We start from the raw sequence: 25763 nt of genomic DNA, 5'->3' as shown, positions 1-25763 counted from the left end.
ATGAGATTAATGATGCATGCTTTCGTCTTGCGTGGATTTCTAGAATTGCTCTTTAAGGGTGAAATTGATGACGCTGTTGGTTCAGCGGCGCATAAATAGAAATTGGCGGTTCAGGCCGTTCATTGAGCCATGGCCCCAATGTAAAGAGCCCCTCCCTCACCTCCCCCTCCCCCCGAGCTTGGTTTCAAAGGTTTGAACCAGGCTGAGACACAACTGCCAGTCATGGTTTTGCAGGAACAAACGACCGAGTCCTATTTAATACGAGTCTATATGTCTAAGTCGGTTTCATTTCAGTAAGAACTGATTTATTATTATTATTCCTTCCTCCCCGTGTGAAAGTTTTTTTTTTTTTTTTTTTTTTTTTTTTTTGCTTTTAGCATTTGATCACACCGAGCAGTTGGGACCTCCTTTTAGATTTTTTTGTTGTTGACCGAATGAAGGTTAACGAACGAGTAGTCAGTGAATTTGATTCGATTACCAAAATATCATCGCCCACATTATTTTAAGTTAGTATATATTAATATGAAAGCAAATTGAAAAATTATATAATAAAAAAAAACTCGACTTTTTCATAAAACTGTAGGAATTTGAAAGTTGACCAGCCATCCAAGTGATCTACATAGTTTGAAAAGAAGCCCAAAAAAATTCTTTGTTCGTTTCAAATTTGGTTATAACTTTCCAGTCAGTTTAAGTTTGTTTTTTTATTTGTATACAGTCTACATTGCTCTAAGATTTTACCATGTAGTTGTCACCCGATTGGTCAGTGAAATCGCGTCACTTTATCTAGTAATTTTCCTGACAAGAGATTCGAGTCATGCATGGACTCAAAGCACTGTATAATATCTGTATGGAGGAAACCTTCACAAATATCTTCGAGTCATTTCACTATTTGTTTCCATTAGTGACTCGAGTCATGACTTGTTAATACATGCGGGGGTTTGAAGTTATAATGTAATCAGTGACATGTTTATACTCAGAGATACTTCACAAACTGAAACAACATGTATACTAAGCAAGATAGCGAACATTGTACGATCATTTTACAACATTGAAAACGATGGATTTTAGTATATATTCATATATTTGAGAATTTCTCGATACTGCTCGGCGGTTCCCTTTTTTTTTTGCTTGGGAGGGGGGGGGGGAGTGAACAAAATCGAACGTCTGGGCCAACCCTGACTAATAGATCACCGCACCAGACTAGACCCGACGGTGTACCTTGATTTGATCTGAAACCACATTAGACCAAACGAGATCAGGAGTTACGCCAAATATCGGATAAACAGCTCTACTCTCGCGGAATAATTTATTTGTTTAGGTTAAAGTTTTTCAATATTGTTAGTACATTGTAATCAGTATATAAGCTACCGGCGTACCAAAGTACGCCTAACCTCACGATCATCATAACAGGTAAAAAGAAAACCTGCGAATAAAAACAAAAATTCAAAGGCTTAATATGCTCTCTTTCGAACAAACATTCTTTTAAAATTCATTATTTCTTCATGCGTAAACTGACTCAGTTCTTTTCCTCATTTGCCTCGGTTTTTATCCTTCGCCAAGTTTTAATTCTTGTGGTCTGCTTTATTAGCTAAATTGTTCAGTGGAACGTGTAGACTTGTCCATATCGCTGTTTTGTTACCGTCTTGGAAGGGCATGCATGGCGAATTTGTAAAGGAACGACTGAGCGTATATATATATATATAGCCCCTATAGTTAAGTGTGTGTATAGGAGCAAAAGCACGTGGAGGAAACCGCAACTCCAAAAAAAAAAATACAAGGTTGTAGAAATTTTATTCAGTAATATTACAAATTTAATTGGTCAATAGCTCGAAGGAAACAGCATGATGTTGTTTTCGTGAATAAATAGACAATATATAAGTTAAATGCACTTTCATCGCTCTATGACGATTTAGCGCGGTATAGGCTATACGATAAGTCTATGTAGCCTAGGACGGCTACCTGTGTAAACAAGTCATCCGTCTGCCAGTGCATGGCAACTATTTCTTCATCTTTAAGCGGTCAGCGCTGGCAAATGTTCGAAGGTGTGAAGGTCTCCCCTTTCCTTCTGTAAAATTAAAATACTCGCTTCGTCGGTGAATTCGCCGATTAAAAATGAGTAAGCTGGCTTATACCAAAGGCTGAATCATTCACTGCAAGAAAAAACATAGTTTAAAATGAGAGGAATCGTAACTGATAAGATGACAATAAATGTATGTTATAAAACGACATGTGCATGAAACGGCGTACTCAAGGTTACCTTAGCGCAGTATAAGCTGAGATTATATGGACTCTTAGATATCATTATAAACCGAAGAAATAACATAACACATTAAATCTTAAAAGATTTCAAAACTCAATTAAAAAATTTCCGTCTCCGTTGATTTTTTTTTTTAAAACAGCTTATTGAATTAAGTCGATTTTCCGCAAAGTTTTGACCTCAAGATGTTTTAATTAAAACTATATGATTACGCGATTGACATTCAGCTCTCGACAAATTTGTTGTCGAAAGTTGATGAAATGCAGAAACTGAAGGACATGCATTGAATAGGCCTATTCGTTTGTGCATAGTCGCATAACACTCAGGTGATTGCGAACCTAGTCACAGCTCCCACGCCATAACTTACCCTGGACAAAAATTCAAGATGAGGCTTGGAACTATACGGTCACTTTTTCTGGCCCTATTTGAAGAATGGAATGAGTATAGTCCTACACCAGTGAAGTATTACTTAATACTTTCAGTTGGCCTTATATAATTGGTCCGTTCCGATAAGAGAGGACTTAAAATAATCCGCGGTTCATAAGCGATGATCACATTGATAAGTTTCCGGATTATTGTGACTATTAAGGGCATCCGTTGCTGTGCAAGGGATTCACTAATCTAACCCTAAACAAGACGATTTGAGTGCAAACAGGATTATAACCTATACATCGAAGCATATGCAGGGGGTAGGAAGCTTCCAAAAAGTGGGGGGGGGGCACAACATCAGAGGGGCACTTTCTCATTCCAAAACCACCACTCGTTATGCTATAAACCGATACACACCGGCCATATGACTCAAATATATATGATGTGTTAGTATATGCTATCAATACTATTTATTGACATTGTTTTTTGTTAACCGTGCTACAAAAAGATTTGGGATGTCATTTTAAAAATAGCATGTACAGACTAAAAATAAATTATCAAAATAAAATATTAAAATTAACAATAATATCCAAAAGACAGTTCTTCATCAAAGAGGCACATTTGTCAGTAGGGCACATTTGCTATTTTGGAAAAAAGTGGGGGCACGTTAGCCCTGCCCCCCTCCTACCCCCCTGAGCATATGTATATGTTTGATGCTGATTACTAAAACCCATATACCGAATACAACCAGAAGTACACATGCGTGTATTGGTCTACCTAGGGAGGTGTCTCTAACCAGAGAGTTGTTATGGAACCATAACAACTCCCTGCTCTAACACATAACATATTCGGTAGTTTAGTACAGTATTTACCCCTCGTATATACAAACTGGTAAATTTCAAACGATATTTGTTTGACTTTTAATTAACATTTTGTGAAATGAAATATTGACTATATAAAGTAAGTGAAGTTGTTATGCTATTATGGTAGTCACTATCTTCACAAACATCCTTTCGTTTTTGTTATTTTTTTGCTTCTTCTTGTGTCCACCATACGTTTAAATGTAGTTTTATATACACCAAATATCTGAACTGACAGTTTTCGCTGGAAAATAAAATTGAATTGCGTCGTACAACTGATCAATGTCATCTAAAATTCTCTCTGTATATAGATAAAGTATAGAGTTTGATTGCCGTGTGTCTATATATGAAGTGGCGGTGCCAATCAAATGTACGCATCGATATTTTTCATCGTATATCCTCTTTAACATTGATTGCCACATTGTGCATGCGTATTATGAGCTAGCTTAATTGAATTAAAGAGGGACATCGAATTAATACATCATGAAATTGTATATATAGTCTATACTATACTAATGAAGAACGTTTCTTCTTAAACTATATACTTAACTATATATCACAGATAATACTTTGCGATACAATATATAACAGTAACAAACCCGCTATACGGAATGTCCTGTTCTACTTTTTAAATTTAATTACCGCGACGTGAGAGGGAAAGAGAGCGAGAAATAGGGAGTTATTTTGGGACAACTACGGACCATTTTCAATCGATGGCTCTCTGCTTTCCCCTTTATCGAAGACATATGGCCACCTTATTCAGGAAGACGCATATTAAAGGTGACAGAAGGACGGAAAGGCCCGCTGTAACTGTAAATTCATACACTATGTTTGTAAGCTGCACTTTAGCCTCACACCTTGTAAGACACCACAAGAGATGAACATGGTCGCTATAGGATTGTAACACGTACAACATACCTATTACGGCACGATCCAAGAACATATACTTTGGCTTACGAACCACGACAGATACATGGGGGGATGGAAGGGAAGAGGGTCGGGGAGAGGGTGCGGGTAATATGTGTAAAGCAATGGGGTAATGTTTTTCCACTGTTCATATATATGGAGACGTGCAGGTATATATTGAAAAGGGACACGTATACAACCAAAATCTTTGGCTTACTTGACAGAGAACTTTGTGAAGAACAGCTTACCTCCTCCTTCCCACTCCCCATTCTTCTTCCCTCATCCCCTCTCCTTCCCCCTACCCTTCCCCTCCCCCCCCCAAAAAAAACAGCTAAGAAATATCTTGTTCCGTTTTGGGACATGTCGTAGTGTATAATGTATGTGTCTGTGAGCTGTAGATCTATGACTTCATAGTGTCACTATTATCCGAAACCCTTTTCTTTTTCTTCATATTTCCACTGAAGGTAGAATGAGAACAATGTTGACCCTGCATGAAAGCAATGTCGTCATGAGTTCATATTATTATTCAATATTTTTAGATTCGACATTTGCAACACCCATCTCGATTACCAAAAAAAAAATAAGTATTGTAAAAAATAGAGTAGAAAGATAAGTAATTGAAGCACATGTGGCTTGATGACGTCATATTTAGGCTTGATCAAGTCTTCGGCCTTGTCTGTGAAGGAATCATTAAATCTGCAGTATTTCCCAAATGGAATGAGATTTTTCTTAGCTGTTCGGGAAAGATGTCCATTACACTGATCTATATCACAAAGACCAATGATGTTGCTTGGGTTTTAGGTTCCTTAAATTTCATTTTCTATTTTCGAGCAACATCATCTGATTCTCTCTCTTTCTCTTTCTCTCTCTCATCACAAAGCCCCCCCCCCCCCCCGTCCACCACCTCCCCACCCTGCATCTAATCCTACCAAACTTATGATTGCATGCTTGTTTGAGTATGAAAGTACTAACACCCTGCCGGGCATGGCTTTGAGCTCAATGGTTAATTGCTAACACGATTTAAACTATTTCCAAAGACAATGGAAATCCGTTAATTTGAATTAATCAATCAACTTTAATGACTAAACTAAATACGTTTGTTTTATTACTGACAAATTACTCACTTTTTCATGTAAAGAGTTCTTTCAACTCATTCCTGCACTAGGTTTATTATTGAATATTTTCTTAACTTTCGCATCCGCATACAACAGCTGATCGAATGCAACCTTTTACTTAAAAACTCACCTTGAAATGTTTTCTGCTTATTTTGTTTGATCTTAACCCTCCTTCACAAGATAATAAATATGAGGAAGAATATAAAAAGATTGAAAACTAGTCCATAAGACTTTCGTGTAGGGAAATGTGATTAAATGTACTTTTCCGGACGGGACGTGAATTAGCTCCCCGGAGAGCCTGATAAAGCTCGTTTTTTTTTTTTATGAAAGTAGGAAGAATCATATAGGGGAGAAAAAAATATAAAAAATGATTTCATCGATTAAAAAACGAACCCACCAAGTGAATCATCGAGGATCTTCGCGTTGGAAATATTGATAAAATGAGGATTTTAATTTATTTCGTCCTTGGGAGGTTTCAGTTTGTTCTCTTACAATTCAAGAGGGTGACGGCTCTACCTTCCCATAGTGAGATGATAAAATAAAATCATATCATATTCGATATGCCTGTCGTGACGTAATTTCAAGAATATTGTACAGTAATGTCATAGGATGTAGAGGAGGTCTGAATGCCAGATTGTAATTGAAAGAGGATATTGCGTTTATACATACGTACACGTATTCGTATATATATATATATATATATATATATATATATATATATATATATATATATATATATATATATATATATATATATATGTTTATATATATATATATATATATATATATATATATGAATATATATATATATACATGTGTGAGTGTGTGTGTAAGTGTGTGTGAGTGTGCGCTTATATTGGTGTGGGAGCTGCTCAGTATGAACGCAATAACATGGTAATGCACAGTGCTTCAACGTGTTGAGAAAACACAGCTTATCATACTTTAACATGCTGAAGTGTAATGTGTCGTGTTTTCACACTCTGGTTTTGGTACAGTAAACCATGCATGTAAGTATGTGTGTATGTGCGTGTGTATGTATGCGTGTATGTCAATATTTATGAATGTATGTACGTATGATTAGAGTCAATATTAGTAAACTGACTTCGCTTGCTGTTTGCTGTTATTGTTTTCATGGGGGGGGGGGGGGGGTTATTAACTCATAAAAGTTAAACATTTCATTTTCCCTTACAGTGCTAGGTTTTTTGTAAGTTTGATTTCATGACCAAACTATTCCAAATTGGCCTATATTGACCCCCCCCCCCCCTTCCTCCATCTTCACAACTCCCCGAAGCACCCCAAACACACACACACACACCCTTATACTTTTTATCCAATTCCCCACTCTTTCGGCTATCAAACGCAACTCGAAGGTATCGATATTTATCCCTCTTGCATAAGTAGCCTACCGTATTTGTTCATGATTTGTATGTAATTGAAAGTGCTCTTGGCAAATATCATTGCTGCATGTCTGCAAATGTTACTATCGTTATTAATTCAGTACTTGATTTCTGCTTGGAAATGCCAAACTATATAAGTTAACAGTCATCACGTGTCCAGCATTTTACTGATAAAATCGAACATATTCAGTAGAGAAAAGAAAACTCTACATCCTTAACATTTTTTGTGTGGGTGTGTGTAAAGTATATGCGACTTCATCAAATGCAAAATGTTGTATACTACAATGTATACAGGCTTCGACAACTCTATCAATTTTTTAAGCAGATTTTTATTTATTTATTTCTTGGTCGGCCATTGGATTTACCGAAAATTACTCAAATACTGGATTGATCAAACTATTACATCCATGATGTAGACATTCTCATCAAATGAATATTTATGAGGGAGTAATTAGTGTAATTGATTTTTAGTTGTTTCAGAGCAGACATAAACAGTCGAGTAATTTAGTGATAAATCTCTCAACTGATTTTGCTGGTTTGTGTGGGTTTTCTTTACTTTCTTACTTTCCCTTCCTTTTGCCCTTTTTTCCCCCAGCACGTTGTGTCATTGAAATACTGATACTGTACGCTTCTGTTTGACACAGCTTTCGTTGTGTAAACCTGTGATGATTATAGCGTGATTCTATAGAAGCGATATTTTTACTTGAACATAATTTAACATTGGAATCACGTTTTTTTCTCTCTCTCTTTCTCCTTCTTTCTTTAAAGTTACTTCTTAAAGCAAATGATTATATTGAGTTTTGTCATCGACGACAAATTTTGATAAATTTTCAAATATTTATTTGATGTTTAGGTCTAACAAGAAACTGTGTTCTTGGGCTGTGATCGAATGCGATTCGTTCCGACCTTCTTGAAATATTTGTAATCTTGTTAAGAGGCACATTAACCATGACCTTAATTAGGACGGTTATTTTCTTATAAGCAGTAGTGGGATGATTTATATTGATTAGTAGACCTTGATGCTTTGTTCCTGTTAATGTTTAATTTTATGATGGATCGATTCACTGCTTGTACAAGTTTACGATATATCAGACCCAGTGAATTGTAACTTTTTTCTTTCCGTGATAGCGTGGAGAGCGTGCGTGGAAAACGAAGTAGAGGACGCTATTCAACTTCTCTTACATAGAATAGTCTATAATATTGTGCGTTCTCTTGCCATAGATAAATGATTTGCTGTGTTCACGGCTTGGAATATGTTAGAGGGCGCTAGTTAACTTCTCTTCTTTAAGAACTGTAAAATTCCGGTCTGAAAGCGCGCGTGGTTGCAAACAGTATACACAGAAATCATTGCTATATAAGGTTGTGTTTTGAGAATTTCAATATTTCTAGAACCAGCGCGTTGCAAAATTCATTTCAGTCACAGCGAAACCATGAAAAAAATTGCTCGATGGTGTTATAATATAGACTTTTAGATCTCGCCGTGTGTGAAGGAACTTTGAAACTGGGCTATCTCTTAAATCTAGAATAAGAATTTTCATAGCTTTTCCTTTGGAGAGTTATTCACTTCATGCATCTCTATCACCGCATAGGCCAATGGCGGTAGTTGGGTGTGCTTTCTACGTAAGTAAGGAACATATATACCGCAGTATGTGACAAATGTGACAACAGTTTAACTTGAAACGAGAGGAGGAGCCTGAGTAAAGTCCGCCCGGCGAATATTGGGGTCAAATAGAAAGACGATGGGGAAATGTGTGATCAAGAATAATATATTCTCACTTATAGAATATATTATATACGGCAAATAAGTAACAATTGAGAACTTAACGAAAGCGTGTAGATCCGATAATATTAATATTTCCAGGGCCCGACTTGGCTTTCGATGCCACTGTATGGAACGACCAAAGCAAGACGGGGAACGATTCATGGGACAGCATAAACTTGATTCATGCCGAAAGAAAGATATATAATACGGTAGTCTATACTATACAGCAGGGTTTCCCTAACTTTATCAACCCAAGAACCCCTGTGGATGTCAAAGTTGTCGACGAACCCCCAATTTTTCGAGACACGATCTGAGTCACTATCATACTATAATACGCATAACAGTCACAGCGAAAAGAGATTGTCGATAGGTACGACTTTTGTACATTACTAACTTATATAATATATCAGATTTTAGTTCAACAAAAAGTATTCAGTTTTGACTTTCAGAAACGTCTCACGAACCCCCTGGGATGGACTCATGCACCCCCTGGAGGTTCATGCACCCCAGTTAGGGAACCCCTGCTATACAGTATTCATGAACGGTTAAAAAGGGACGTTACACCATGCATAATAGGACTTGACAATTCATACTGAGGCTGTTGTCAAATATGAAACTGTCTTAAAAATCTATGAATTCACTGAGCGTGAACGTTAGATTGAAGAATGGGGAAAAAAGAGAACAACTAATAATCCGAACTGATATGAACGATAGGCCCAAAACATCAATATGGAACCACGCATATTTAGGACTTTGGTGGTGGTGGATGTGGGATCGCCGGGGGGGGGGGGGGGCTTAGTATTCCGCCCAGTGCACAATTTTCTGTGTCCCGTAAGGTTTTCAAATCTCTATTGGGTGGCCCGCGCAACACTATTACATCTAAAACAACTGAAAAACTTCAGAATTCACTAAATGGCGGAAGGAACTTTTCAAGCTTTCGGTAGTTACACTTCTATAGGGCTTACTTATTGTGATAGGATATTTCACATAACCATGTACAACTAGAACTGTATTTGCCTGCAGATACGCAGTGTTGTAGTGCGCGTGGAGTGCCTGCAGTATATAGGGAGATCTTTTCGGTTGTCCATGGTGTTATTTTTTGATCGGACAACACACCAGGGAGTATTCATGTAGGGTACCTACAAGTGAGTGCGCTTGCGAGCGCCGTGACAGGCTCAGAACAAGTTGGCTGCGCATCTAGTCTCTGAAACTGCAAATGTACAGAGACTATTTGAAACTTTAAGTTTCAACGTCCAGTCATATAGGTATCGTTCACTTCGCCAGTAATCCCGATTTTGTAGCGCGCGCTACAATAATTATACGTTATGTAGAATCTTTTTATCTTTCAGTCTTTCATCTACGTTATGGTAGAAGGTACATTGAGTGCTACTAAAGTGCCGCAGCCCAGGGATTGGATAAAACAGTTCTCTGTGACTTTTTAAAATATAAATTTCGTGCCTTTTATTTCACTGATATGGAGAACCCATGTAGAGTTTCTTTATAGGGACTCTAAACCCACGGAAGTAGAACCGCAATACTTCTTTGCCCAAAATGAGCAATTTAACATAGCGCCATCTCTAGGTTGATGTGGTTTCCTTGCGTACACAGGTGTCAAAATTGTACGTTGAAATTACCCAACCACATACGTATGTACAGCTCTACGAAAGTAGTGTACTCTGTACAAAACTGGTAAGGGTAGGTCATTACATTATCAAGTATGCTACGACAACACTTCAGTTATACTGTCGCTTGTTGAAATTTGTAAACAAACGTTCTCTTCCCACGAAGGTGTGCAATACTCATTACAGTGAAATAACAAATAACGAGGTTCCTAAGCCTTTGCAGCAAAGCATCGAGAAAAGAAGTAAGTTGAATTAGGGTCTGGTTCACCTGATGTTTCGTTTGAAAGTGAAAACGATTTTTGGTGGACTAGTGTCAGTCGTCTGATATAGGCTTACAGGTTGTTTAAAACTTAGTTGAGAGCTGGACTAAGTTTTGGCCCCTAACTTGGTCAGCCCTAGGCGAGGCTTTTCTTGGCTTTTGAAGTTTGCACATATGACATGGGCCTAGCCTTCTTCAATTTTTCAAATCTTCCTGTACAGAATATAGTTGACCATGACAACCTGTAAGATTAATTGACTTTTCAGTATTAGTACTTTACAGTAAGACAAGTTTACACAAACCTCCATCCCAGGATGAAACACGTTTAAATGTGTCATATGTATAGGCTTAGAGTAGACCCTAGTATCAACTTTATTGTACTACTTCTGGCCAGGCCTAACTGAATGGCTTGTCTGTTATGCCTAGTTAATACACATGTTATATGTAGAATAGCATGGTTACAACAATAAGTTTGCACGAAGATCAGCAGGGATAAATCCTTTCACATCAAATTCAGGTATTAATAATCCTACCAAATCCCCATGTGATCAGCTGCCATGGTTACTTATAATGTTGTGTGGTGGACATTTTAAAGGTCTGCAAGATTAAGAGTACTAGAGTCCACTTTACATCTTTCATCCGGATCATTGAATCGTACAATTCTTAAATCATGCATGAAGAATAAGAAGACCTGTGTCTTCCTCTACAATATATAAAATTCAGTACATTTCCAAAACCAATTGCTTTAATTGTGCAACTGCAATCTCATAATTCATGCAAAAATTGTTTGCAAGAGTGATAACAACAAGATTACATAATTTTCTTGAAATGGGATAGTCGCAAAATTGGCTAAAACTTCCCAAAACAGACAAAACTTGGGTAACTGACTGTTATTACTGGTTCAAGCATTTAGTTGACCATTTTGCATCGCATGTTGCGATGCGATAATGGATAAATTATTCCATGGTGTTCTGGGCAGCCTGTAGTGTAAGTGTACACATACATACATTCACATAGATATCTCTCCCCACATTACATACAGTATCGTCACCTAGAAGCCCATATGTACAGTGCTGTATACATACATGTGTCTTGTATTGTACAGTGTCTAACAACTTAGCTCACTGACCCAGAATAGGTATTACCAACAAGGTTAGCTGTTGTGTTGCTGTTACATTTGGCCATGACCTGGGGTATCATTGAATGCTTCACCAGGACACAATTTTCACCCAAGTACTATGTAATTGCTTATCCAAGAAATTTCTAATGCATGTTAATCTAAACTAAGCCGTATGTACAGTGAACTAGATCATGCTGGTGTTTTGTGTATGTATGTCATATACATGACATGTATGGAGAATATCAGTGCATATTAAATTTTAATCAATAATTCAGGCTGTGTTCATAAATTTTATAAAATGGGGACTTTGCAGTTAGGAATCAGTGTAATAATCAGAGTTGTCAAATATTTACCCACATTTTTCGATAATTTTTTCAGATTGGTTATAAACATTGGCAGGGTTAAGGCTAGAACCAATAGCACAATAACAACAATCTGACTATATATACTTCATGCTTGCCACAATATGTGGGTTGATGACTGTGAATCTTGATTCTTTTTGTGTGAGGTCATACAGTAGGTCATTCAAGATAAGGCATGTGACACCCCACCCCCCCCCAATTTTTTTCAACATTTCTAGCTCAATATAGGGAAGGTAAGGTTGCATATAAGCCAACTGAGATAAGCAGAAATTTCTCAATTTCTAAAAGGGGATGGGGACATCCCCTCTCTTAAACCATGATAGATCAGAAGTATAAAGTTTCAATAACATAATTTAACTTCCTTCATTTGTTTTGATTAAAAAACTTTTTTGGTATTGTTATTAGAGATTACAGATCTGTCAAACTCTTACAGCCTAACTGTTTCTGAATTATTTAACTAGGCGGGTAAAATACTCTGGACAGTTTCCCAGCTTGCTTGGTTTGTACTTTTCCCATGCATGCTCACGTATCTCCTGTTCATTGATTCAATGCATTGCAATGTACGATGGTTATCTTTTATTTAGAGAAGGAAATCAAGTTTACTTCCTGAGCGTGCAGTACTGTGTCACAATGATTGTAATCTCTGTGAATTATAATTTGAACAATCTCTGTCTATCCGTCCTCCGCGATCAGTCCTCACGACACTGTTAGGCAATACTGCATTTATTATATATAAATTGTGTAATTGTTTTGTTGACAATAACTGAGAATGTTTTGCAAGGTTTTGTCAAGGCACATTGGATGAAGTCTCTATTTAAAGGAATACTGAAAGTTATGAAATAGAAAAATAATAAGAAATGTTGTCAAAGTTATTTTTGAAAGTTTGCTCGAAATAGGTACAACCTCGATTCAAGGACAAACTTATTTGGTACATACTTAGTTCATTTGTAAAGTAATCACTATGTGAGAGAAGTCTCTACAAGTACAAACTTAGTACACAAGACTCTACAGTACCCATGGCCTCCAATACTAGCCGACTGTACACAACAATATATAGCGAACCTACTGTATCGTTGCGAATGTTCATTCTTCCAGGAAATAGTGTCTGTTTGGCACTGTCCCAGGTGTATATAGCTGGAAAACGGATGAAAATGATTTTGATAACTAAATGAAGGCATGGTGCATACAAAGCACTAGTTAATAATAATGTGGTGAATATATATAGTGCAAATTATATAATAAAGTGTAGGCTGCAGTATGCCCTCGGTATTTAAGCTTAGACCTAAGTTGCTGTAATTTGCTTCTTTGAGTGACTTGCAGTAAGATACAGTATACAAAACTACAGAACTAGTTATAAACAGTGATATATGATATGCAGCTTTGGCTTTATTGTTGGTACTTTACCGTTTTTTAATATTTGACATTCTTTGTGTGTCCTACAGTAGAGCCTGCTGGACCCCTCCCCCCCCCCCACTCTCCTATCCCTGGCACACATACACAAATCTTAGAATGTAAATAGGGGGTTAAATTATTTTTGAAAAACTTTAAAATAATTTGTGACAGTATTCACATTAACATTGTAGAATACGCGGCGTCGAAATCAAAAGGAAAAGCTAAAAGCTACGTAGATGAAACTTCCTTTTCAAGACTTCTCTAGGATTAAGTATGATATATACGTACTGTAAAACCTACCCTGCAAACGATGTGTCTGGCTTCTAGCTGACATTAATTTGATTGGATGTGGATATATTTAGTTTCAGATAATTTCCTGCTGGGCCTGTGATTTCCACAGGTTGTGTGTACTGTAGTACTTTTCTGTTATGACCACAGCACAAATGTTATACATACAGTAAGTGTGCATTTTCAAGCAGAGACCTGTGACCAGAGTTATATCTACTGACATTCTGTCTTTTGAAAATTTGCAAATATTTACCCATAACAGTCAGTTTGGACAATTTTCCATCTGTGAATACCACTCCATCATGTCCCCTTATATCATACTTTGCAGCACTTTAGTACTGTCAGTATGAGCAGTTCCTAGACACCTTTATAAACTGATGTTTAAATAACATATTCATACTACTATACTCATGAATACATTCATACTACTGTACTCATATTTTCATACTCATATTCATACTACTGTACTCATACATATTCATACGTACAGTACTCATACATGTTCATATTACTGTACTCATACATAGGCATATTACTGTACTCATACATATTCATACTACTGTACTCATACATATTCATACTACCGTACTCAAACATGTTCATATTACTGTACTCATACATATTCATGCTACTGTACTCATACATATTCATACTACTGTACTCATACATATTCATACTACTGTACTCACACTGTCAGTACACATGCTTTGAAGCAAACATGAAACTATACAGTACCCATGATGCTATTGTATTTTGCTTTATTCAACATTTATTTCAGTAAGTTAAAAAAAAAATTAAAAAAAATAACCAGTGACATCACTAAATCAAAAGGCTGGAAAAGTTTGTATGAAACCGAAACATATGATAATTTTAAAAAACATTCAAGTATGATGTCAAAAGTTTCACAAAAATACCCTGACAGGCTTTCTTCATATTTTGTTCGAATCTTGTTAAATATTGTCAATTTAGCTCAGGTGCACAGTTAAAGTACAAGTTTGCTATGAATGATCTTCTTACCAGGCAGGGTGTTGACAATATGTGGTCCTTGTCACCTCAGTTGTGGCATATTGTGAGAGGTTTTCATTTTAACATTGTGCGAGAGATCTTTACCACCTGAATTAAGTACAACTGACTGATACGTACAGTTGCTAAGCAACCTCATGATTTCTATGTGGCATTAAACATAACAACAAAATTTGCCAAATTGATGTTTCCCAGGGCTTTGTTGTGGACAATATTTAATCGTTTAAATTTGTATGTTTGTGCTCTCCTGCTATGTAATAATGTATTCTTTCTCTGTGATATAGGGCCGTCCATTAACTATCTAGATGTGGTCTAAATATTAATTTTGTTGAAATAAATTTTTATCATACATATTTGAAACAAAACAAAAATCCATTTCGTCTACATATTGACTAACATGTGAAAGTTTATGCAGAGAAGTGCATTACGGTACGTTGGTCTCATTTTGAGGTTGGATAAGCCAATCAAGAAGATAACCAGCTGATTGTGCAATGTACAGTACCATACCTTTTTTCCATGGTTGGTCTGGATCAAGAAAGACACAAATCAATGGATTTCTAGTCAATTTCTAGAATATGACACTGATACGGTAATTTACATCAGTAAAATGAATATTCATCAATTCAGATGTCAAAGGTGAATGAAATATTAAACAATTAAAACTTAAGAAAAAAAGTCAAACCAAGGTGAATCTTTATCAATTCTGAGGTCAAAGTTAAATTTAATGTTCGTGAATGCAGTGAGTGAGCTAAGAAAAACAGTCAAATCAAAGTGAATATCAATATTAATCAATTCCGAGGTCAAAGTTCAATGAATGTTCGTGAATGCAGCGAGTGAGCGCCTTCTTTCCACAGTTGGGCAACATTGTAAGGATGTATCCAATTAAGTAAAGTGCATTTCCATGGACAAAAGAATGTACACTTCCTTAACATATAGCATTCACAAACATTTCCTGTGGATACTTCCTAACGAGGGTGTGGATAATTGGACGGAGGGAGTCAGTCAGTCGGGACAACTTTCTAACGCTTATACCTCTCTCTACTGTCCTCGTATACAGTATATGGATGCCTTGAAATGCATACTGTCAGTTTGAAATCGTTCCAAACTTTTACCTAATATAGGAACGGGATACTGTACTCATACTGCCAGTACAAATGCTTTGAAGCGGTCATACATACAGTATGAAAAAATCCTTATAATTCCTCATAGGTTTGCCCTGATATCATTACAATTTGAAATGCTTGTAGGAGATCCATTGACAGCTGACAGCACCTGGAGTGAGATAATTCATAATTGTGGATTTTGTTGGAAGTTGAGATGGTGATGGATAGAAATCCTGAGACCACAAGGAACTGGATTTTGTCCCATATCCTGCAAAGTTTGGAGGGTGAAGTGTGGGGTGGGCTTGGGTAGCTTGATGCAGAATTTGACATAATTTTGGAAAGTTGAGGCCTTTTAATAACTTTACAGGAAAATGTAATGGAATGCAGATACAGAAACTTACATCTGCCTCAGTGCCTCACCTTTGTGTCACCTCACCTCACCCTACAGTACCTTCACATCACCCTCGCCTTCCCCCTCTTTCCCGCAACCTGACCAAAGCTTACATATACATTTGCTATCAACCTCTTAGACTGTTGTACTGTTGTGATTCATACCTACTGTACAATATCTGTTCACTCTTTCTTTAAATCCTAAGACCCTGTGGTAATTATTACATGTACAGTACAGTGCTTGTACTAGTGTGAAATTATATTCACAAAAGTATTCAAACTTTGTTTATATATTTCACTTAATTTCATATTTACTGTTAATTTACATACATGCATACAGTACATATATAAATCAAAATAGTTCTGGAATCAACTAAACAGAAAGTAGTTGATTTTTCCCTTAGTCACTGAACACCAGACAATCTCTTTGTTCCGTAGCCATATGACTACTTAATACAATATTCAAAGGACTGCATACATGTATGTACAAATAGACAACCAACAGAATAGTTAACCAGCTGTTTTGACTGGCAATGACGTAATCATTTATTTTCTGTGGAGTTACTCATGCATTAGAATGTGGCCAACCCACTTCACACTTGTTGAGTTCTGTGTTGTACTAGCACACTGTAGGTACTGTTGGTGATACTGTTAACTTGTTATACCTTATTGTGACGTTTTTGGATGTCTGTGTTGCAAAGATGTCAAAGTTAAATTTAAAGAATGAGGTAAATATGGAAGTCAGTACTATTGAGTAAGGGTGTTGCATCGTTAACGATGACAATGAATGTACACAAAGAGTGGCTTGGTACAGTAGTTCTGTTATGTAACTATAGCAAGAGTCTGTGTTGGAATCCTGCTGGCAGCTTGCCTGCATTGTCTGTCTGTCAGATGTAATTCATTAAAAATATGATTGACGTATTTTATGTACTTTATTATGTTACATTGTAGTTAGATATCAATTAGCGGCAAAAATAGCAACATTTTGAACTTTTGGTGAACCAGCCAAAGAAAGAAAAAAAAAAACAGCTGAATATTGCAGCTCAGTATATAAGTAAACTCGGAACGAATGCCTCATCAACTATCCACAGTACCTTTAGTTTATTAGTTGCTTTGAAAAATTGTTGCGAATGGAAATGGAAATGGATTTTGTTGACTTTTATTTCTTCTTGATTCAGTGCATGACGAAGCTAGCTCTGTCTAGTGCAAGCATACATTACTGTTCATAACACTCCTGTAGAGACAGTCTTCAGTCCATCTCTTACTTACGTAAATGTCAAATTTCAAAACCATACTTAGTTCACCATCCAACTTTTCATTCCAAATGATTTTGGTATATTTTGTAAGTTCTCTGTTGTTCATATTCTTTGAATCTACACATCAAGGAACACTACCCACCAACCCCCCCCCCAACCCCATCCTCCCCTACTCACCCATCATTGCACAGCTCAATTTGTGTTGTGCACATTGAGGGGTTGGGTTGGATCTATAGAGAATCTCTAAAAAATAATTATTTTGGGATGTACAGTACTTGCTTTGACCTCAATTTTGAACTCGACTGGTCTTTTCTCCATGTAAATCTTCACACATTGTTACAGATCATTGGAAAGGCCATTTTGTGATGACAATTTCAAAATATTGTAGCCATCTGTAGTTCTGTACATAGCCACAGGGTCTTTGCTTGACCTTTACAACAGCTAAAGAAGGCCTTTGTGCCTGTTGGCAATTTTTAGTGCATAATTTAATTTCTGTAGCATTGTGAATGTTCTGATAATTCCAGTGTTTGAAGAAGTTTTCCTCAAAGACTGACTTTTCCAGAGATTTATAGAGTGCTAGCCTTAGGGTTTCATTACTCTGATGACAAACATGTAGTGGAGGGCCCCCTTCTACTTTGATAGGTGTGGGGTTCCTTTTAGCCTGACACCTGCGACCCCTCACAGTGTGGTGCTGTCAAGTTTTGAGATAGTGATACACCTCAAGGAAATCAAACTTAGTTGAAAATATTCAATCAAGTACATGTGCAATTTAGGTGCAGTAACACTACAGGTAATACTACAGTATGGATGGATAATGCAGTAACACTATAGGTAATAATACAGTATGGATGGATAATGCAGTAACACTATGGTGATATATACAGTATATGGATGGCTAATGGAGTAACACTACAGGTAATACTACAGTATGGATGGATAATGCAGTAACACTACAGGTTATATGGATTGATAATGCAGTAACACTATGGTGATATATACAGTATATGGATGGCTAATGGAGTAACACTATAGGTAATCCTACAGTATGGATGGATAATCCAGTAACACTACAGGTTATATGGATTGATAATGCAGTCACACTATGGTGATATATACAGTATATGGATGGCTAATGGAGTAACACTATAGGTAATCCTATAGTATGGATGGCTAATGCAGTAACACTATAGGTAATACTTACAGTATGGATGGCTAATGGAGTAACACTATAGGTAATACTTACAGTATATGGATGGCTAATGGAGTAACACTATAGGTAATCCTACAGTATGGATGGCTAATGCAGTAACACTATAGGTAATACTTACAGTATGGATGGCTAATGGAGTAACACTATAGGTAATACTTACAGTATGGATGGCTAATGGAGTAACACTATAGGTAATACTACAGTATGGATGGCTAATGGAGTAACACTATAGGTAATACATACAGTATGGATGGCTAATGCAGTAACACTATGGGTAATACTTACAGTATGGATGGCTAATGCAGTAACACTATGGGTAATACTAACAGTATGGATGGCTAATGCAGTAACACTATAGGTAATACTTACAGTATGGATGGCTAATGCAGTAACACTATAGGTAATACTTACAGTATGGATGGCTAATGCAGTAACACTATAGGTAATACTTACAGTATGGATGGCTAATGCAGTAACACTATAGGTAATACTTACAGTATGGATGGCTAATGCAGTAACACTATAGGTAATACTTACAGTATGGATGGCTAATGCAGTAACACTATAGGTAATACTTACAGTATGGATGGCTAATGCAGTAACACTATAGGTAATACTTACAGTATGGATGGCTAATGCAGTAACACTATAGGTAATACTTACAGTATGGATGGCTAATGCAGTAACACTATAGGTAATACTTACAGTATGGATGGCTAATGCAGTAACACTACAGGTTATAATATATATGTATAGTATGGATGGCTAATGGAATAACACTATAGGTAATACTTACAGTATGGATGGCTAATGGAGTAACACTATAGGTAATAATATAGTATGGATGGATAATACAATAACATTACAGTACTCAGAATTACTCAGAGATAATACCACAGTACTGTACTTGGATCATGTATACCTATTGTATAGGAGATGTATTTGCTTGGACATAGCAAGTGTCCTGACTGTGAGATAATTTCACCAGCTCTCCCTGGAGAAAATGGAGTATTTGGAAATGTCATGGAAATTTCTTAACAAATATCTCCAGAAGCTAGTTTTTATTTTAGTTGTTATTTGGCATTTATATTCTTCCTGTGCAGTTTAAAGCAGCTTGTCCCACAATTTCACTTGTCTAGTACTGTAAATGACATAAGTCAGATTTCAACTTCAACCAACTCGTGGAATGTCCTTGTTTGGAATATGATGTCTGGCCCACTTTGACAATCGAGATCAACTATTGTGCAGGTTTTCTATTGTGTTGTCTTATGTACAGGATATACAGGTCTACAAAGATTGTACAGCATGTGCAGTATATATCCGAGCATAGAAGCAGCAATGGGCCTAACCAATTGTTGATGTCTGTGTTCAGTCCTTTAGATATCAAACATCTGAACTTACTGTATGAAACAGTAACACTATTGCAACAAACCACAGAAAGGTCAGTGCTGTACTTGAACCATGATTTGCCATGCATGGTGCTTGAGGCAACATGTACTGTTTAAAATCTACTCTACTGGTTCACATTAAAAGCTTCCTTCTTTTTTTTCCAGCTCTGAACACGACATTGTAGGTTCTGCTCTTTCAAAGGTCACAATCATGTGTTTGTTCATTCATTACTTGGAAAAAAAATCTTGAAAACTTTGTTTGCTCTTCAGATTCATCAATTGCCAAATTTCACACATTACTGTACTGCACAGAATACTGTAATGTATAACTTACAGTAACATAGATCGTTATAGTCTGGGTAGTATTAAACGTACTGTAGTTTACCAGTCATTCCTGACATAATTTACCAAATCCAGTGGCTTGCACAGCATCAACAGTTTCATGCCCCACACTTTTATAATGTGCAATTTGTGCTTAAGTTTTTCGTCTTCAAATCTATAAATGTATGCCTATAGTACTGTAATTTAGTGGTCCCTTTCATGATAATGGGGGAAGGGAGACTGGAAGGGGGATTGGGGAGGGGAGGGGAATCAAGAAATTGTTGATCAATTGATGTATTCTGACCAGTACATGTTGTTAATCCTAAATGTTAAAGCATCATACCAGAAGATTAAAAGTGTCCAAGCTCGATTCAAGCTGTAACTTCTAGGCAATATTGACAGTAAATCTGTTTATACCTTGGTTGCAGTCCCGTAGCCAGAGTAACCGATTCGGGGGGGGGGGGGCACATCAATGCAGGAGGATCAACATCCTGGATGAGGGGTCTAATGGGAGTTGGTGTCCCCCTCCCCTTTGAGAATTGTTTGCTTAAATCTCAGGGGGCTTCTAAGATGCCAAATGATGCAATCTTTGCCATCTTTTTCCCTATCATTTGCATTCCACTTTCATGTTTGTATACAACCTTACCTATTTTGGAATTGAGCTAATACCTTTGAAACATAATGAAATTTTGTTTGGGAAGGCCCCACTAAGCCCTGTGTGGCTATGTGCCCACTTGTTTTACCTACACGAGAAACAGAGGAAGGGAGGGGTGCGGGGGGGGTGAGTTTACTATAGTATTATATATAGTATTAAGGATATACAAACAGCTTAAATGTGTCCTTAAGCTAATAGGAATACAGTATATATACTATAGTTATATCAAGATCCATGGAATGTTTTGCAATACTGATAGAGTTTTCGTTGTTAAGTGTTGTATTGTGTTGCCCTGCATTGTGATATAAACTTTATTCCACGAATCATAAAGTAACGTTCTATATGAACTTTCGTTTTGATTTTGTTGGTTTGCTCAAAGATATGAAAATGCAACAAAAGATTGTATTTATCAACCTTGCATTCAATTCCTGCAGTCCTGCAGTAATTGTCCAATAAAAGGTAATTTATAGACTAGTGGTATCTAATATGTACAGTAAGTACTGTCACTATTGTATAAGTAATATTAATATTGTACAGCAGTAGTGACAGCCTATCAGTTGTCAAACAGTGCTCTATATCTAAAGGTCATTTCCAACACTAGTGTTTTTTTGTATTTTTTTATCTTCTTCAATATTTACATTAGATGTAAGAGGTCAGTTGTAAGACCTAACAACCACCCTCATGTCCACACCAATTCATAACAAGTACCCTATAAAGTTCCCCATCTTTCTCCAGTTTGGATGAAAGGGAAACACAAACTTGAAAGCTATCTTTTCCTGATGATAACTTTCAGTGTATCAGTTGCACAGATGAGCTAGTTGCAGGCTTTACTGTCGGCTTATGACAGTGCCAACATTTTACAGGCATATCTCCTTACCATGCTGTACTTTGGCAGCAAAACTGTCACTGCTGTCAATGAGTATAGTCATAACTGATCTGTAATGCAAACTGGTGCAATACACTTGGAGGAAATTTTCTAGCAAGTTAGAACAAGGGATTTGGACGCTTGCTAGTTTTCTGTAAGGGATCTGCCGAGAATTTAGTCTTCTTCAAACATTTTCCTCGCTGCTCCTTCCCCTCCCCATGAAATATTTTTCTCCACCCCCCCCCCCCCCGATGTAAGATGTATCTACTGTATAGCTGTTTTTGTAGACAAGAACAATATTAATGTTTTATGAGAGACAAAGTTCAGAGCTTCAAAACTGCTATACAAAAGATGAACACTAAAGTTATTCCCTGCCAGTGTACTTCTAATACATGGTAAACCTTGAACAAACTTTATCAAACAAAGGAACCATCTGTCTGGTATCACAAACAGTGCTGTAGCTAACGATATATGCAAATTGCTGCTGCATACAGTATCATGGTATTATGTAAAGCAGTTTATTTGGACACTGAAACATGTTATTTGCAGTATAAATGATAATTCTAACAAAATTCATGCAATGCAAAACCCTGCTAAGTAACAAAATGTGAATAATAAATAATTCCTTGGTGACACACCATGTACGTATTATCTTGCATACAATATTGCAGTACGTATGACCCTAGACCTACATACACACTCTGTGATGTGTTTTGTCAAGCTGTGTATATAATATACATAATACTTAATTGCATAATAAGCTTAGGTCTTAGTACTTTACTGGCAGTAGACCCCTTAGTCATTTGTGGTAGGATGATACCATTAGCATGTGAGAGGAAGAGACTGATTCTTGGTATTCCAACATCATTTATCCAACTTCCTCTTCACTTGTTCTGAGAGCTGCAGAGTGTTGCGTGCAAGCACATTACTTTTCCCTCTTTTAAGGCTCAGAGTCAGCCTGGGTCTACATCGTCTGGGAACTTGCAGAGCAAACAGATTATTCATGGTAATATACAGCGGGTGCAATTAAATGGACAGTAATATATGTACGTATATTATCTACTGTAACCTACCAAAAATAGAACATTCAATTTTACAATTAAAAAACAAAAAATTACTTGGGTTTGATTTCATTTTAGGTCTGCATAGAAGCCAAGTTACTTCAATTGTTTTGCTTTTACTATTCTATGTGTGTTTTGTATGTTTCCATCTACATGTATCTGCAAAGTAGAAAGGCTAACAAAATACTGTAGGTTTACTGTAGTTGTAGTGTGTGTGTTCATTACATTCAATGCTAAACAAGGCAAAGTTTTTAATGGTTGTTCGGTCATGTAATAATAGGTAAAATGATAGGTAAAATTGATTAAAAAAAAGGTTAAATGAAGATTGGTATTATCCCCAAAGCTGGTGTTTTATTCACCAAACCTACACATCTCTCCTTACAGTGTACATATTGGTCATTTTTTTCTTGATAAATGTGTCTGAATAACCAAACTTGGTGTTCAGACTTGTACCAGATAGGTACAGTGTGACCTGGTTGTACCAGTGACAACCATTTACCTGTCTCCTCACAATCTCAGCACTCTCACTCTATCGAGTCTAGAGCGAACTCTCAAATGTTTTCATAAGCCCCATTTCCTCCCTCTTCACCCCCCTCCTCCCCTTCCCCTAAAAAATATAACACTGGCTCAGAAATGTAGCTCACAAGGTACTTTTATCACAGATTCTTTTTTTCAAATGTATATAAAAAAGTTTCTTGTATTGTCAATAATAATCTTCTCTGTACTTTGTCTGTCAGGTTTATTCATTACATTGAGATACATGTACAGAATACAAAAAATGTGGATAAAAATAAAACTTTAAATCATACCATGAAGTGGGACTTGGGTTACAGCATGAGAGATTCTCACTTTTGGTTTAAATGTCTTTTATTTCTCAAGCTGAATGCTGCCAAGGTCGTCCGCTTCCCACTGTGAGAGAAGCCTTCATGATCATCGTAGACCTGCTGTCGTAGAAAATCAAGATGGCCGACCTTACTGAGGAGCATCGGGAGGAGGTAGACGCAACAGAGGAAACTGATGGAAAGGTAAGGAGTGTTTGACAGGGTTCGCAATCCTAAAATATTTGACAGATAAATGTTTTGATTTGGTAAAGTAGAACTACAAAATGTGTTAAAAATATAAACCTAGGTTTACTTGTAAGTCACAATTAACAGCTTGTGCTTTAGTATCCATGCATCTCTCATGGATTGTTCTGAAATATTGGCAGAGTAGTTTTGTACGTGGTGCCATGTGTGGATATTTAAAAAAATTGAGGTCATAGGTCATCTAGAAGTTAATTTGTGTCCTCGTTTTTTCAAATATAGCATATAATCTCTCTGTATAGGAATGAGTGAAGATTTGACCAAGGATGACTGGCCCATTCATGGTGGTGATGTGGACAGTAGCAAGCTTTAGGTTAAAGGTCATTTAGGGAGCCATATTAGGATGATTTGGGGTCATTAATTAGAATTGCCTTCCACCTTCATTTGTTGTCCTTGTGCATCCAGTCTAAAGCCTAATTTGTTGTCCTTATGCATCCAGTCTTGAGCCTAACTGGTTGACCTTATGCGTCCAGTCTAGAAGCCTAATTAGCAGTAGGTCCCCCTCCTCCTCACCTTTAACACAATATTAAATTCAATGGGTATGCTTTGCCCATTTTAAGTTATTATGCAGATAGTTGCGTTGTCTTTCAAATATCCACACCAGGTCTTACATTTTGTAGCACTGTTAGATTCACCATGTTGTTGTCATGTGCATGCAAGCCATACTACAATATATATATACAGTATATATATACAGTATGCTCCTCTTACAAATTGTACTTGTGCAGTAGTAATTACAGTGCTCTGTTGTTGGAGTAATCCTGTCATGCTCTGAAATTGACTTTAGCCAGAGCCATCAGCCATATTTTGGTGTTCTGAGTGTGTGGAATCTTATGATTTAAGATGTAATGTAATGCAGTATGTGCCTTCAAATATTTAGGTATGTTTAATCCACTCCCCCCCCCCCCTCCATATTTTGGTATCCTGAGTGTGTGGAATTTTATGATTTAAGATGTACTTTAATACAGTATGTGCCTTCAAATGTTTAGGTATGTTTAATCACTCAGTCACTCCCCCCCCAACCCTCCTTCATATTCCTTTACTCAGTTTCCACAATGTGCTCTCAGGAGGTCATGACCTTTCTCCATTGTTCTAAGAGTACATGGAAGATACCAAACTGCTAGATTGAAAAGGGAATCTAAACATGTCATATCCTTTTGATATCTTGATTTATTTCCTAAAACTGCTGCTGAGTGTTACTCTTGAGGCTCTCCTGACAGAAAGCTATAGGGACTGCACAGTGAAACCAAAAGAACCAACAACCCCCCCCCACCCCTTCCCAATGTGAAAACAAAGAAATGAAAAGAAACATTCGTGGATAGTACCTAAATTCCTTGACAGATTGCAGTATTAAACCTGTCAGGTTAACACCACTGGGTAAACAAGCGTCTGGCGGGTGCTTGAAACAAAGATTCCACACTGCCAACAGTCTCTGCCAGAGAGTATGTGGTCAATCTGTGTTGGAAAGTTTAAGGCTTTGATAACCACTTTTAGCTACCAGTACATTATATTAAAATTTACTTTGCTCCTTGCTTACCTGTCTCCTCACAACCTCAGCACTTCTGCCATGCCTACAACCTTGTAGGAGTCTCTGATCTAGCCCCAGTTTGTTAAGATTGTCATATTTGGTTTGATGATACGACATTGATGAAGCATACTGTACTGTACTACTGTGAGTAGGACTTCTACATGACTGGGGG

At 36.9% G+C, this 25763-nt stretch overlaps 1 protein-coding gene and 1 long non-coding RNA gene across 6 annotated transcripts in view; one reads left to right on the top strand and one right to left on the bottom strand.

Moving 5' to 3' along the window:
- Positions 1 to 1788: 1788 nt before the first annotated feature.
- Positions 1789 to 23917, bottom strand: LOC139981069 (uncharacterized). 2 transcript variants are annotated; one of them, XR_011797771.1, is made up of 4 exons: positions 23791 to 23917; positions 22702 to 22900; positions 13096 to 13163; positions 1789 to 2150 (listed from the first exon to the last, which is right to left on the bottom strand). It is a non-coding gene; the product is annotated as an uncharacterized lncRNA (long non-coding RNA). The 2 variants fall into 2 exon arrangements; XR_011797770.1 differs by lacking the exons at positions 22702 to 22900; positions 23791 to 23917 and having other exon boundaries at positions 13096 to 22154.
- Positions 10318 to 25763, top strand: part of LOC139981066 (uncharacterized) — a 79287-nt gene continuing 63841 nt past the window's right edge. Inside the window, exons 1-2 of one of the 4 annotated variants that reach the window (XM_071993220.1) lie at positions 10318 to 10530; positions 23861 to 24006. In XM_071993220.1, the coding sequence (XP_071849321.1) occupies positions 23944 to 24006 (63 nt within the window). In that variant the 5' untranslated portion in view covers positions 10318 to 10530; positions 23861 to 23943. The remainder of the gene's footprint in view (positions 10531 to 23860; positions 24007 to 25763) is intronic. The other 3 variants (XM_071993216.1, XM_071993218.1, XM_071993217.1) reach the window with 3 other exon arrangements.

This window comes from Apostichopus japonicus, chromosome 15 (genome assembly GCF_037975245.1).
Source record: "Apostichopus japonicus isolate 1M-3 chromosome 15, ASM3797524v1, whole genome shotgun sequence".
Taxonomy (NCBI): Eukaryota; Metazoa; Echinodermata; class Holothuroidea; order Aspidochirotida; family Stichopodidae; genus Apostichopus; species Apostichopus japonicus.
The sequence above is the reverse complement of the archived record's forward strand: the minus strand, read 5'-3'. Positions and strand labels throughout refer to the sequence as shown.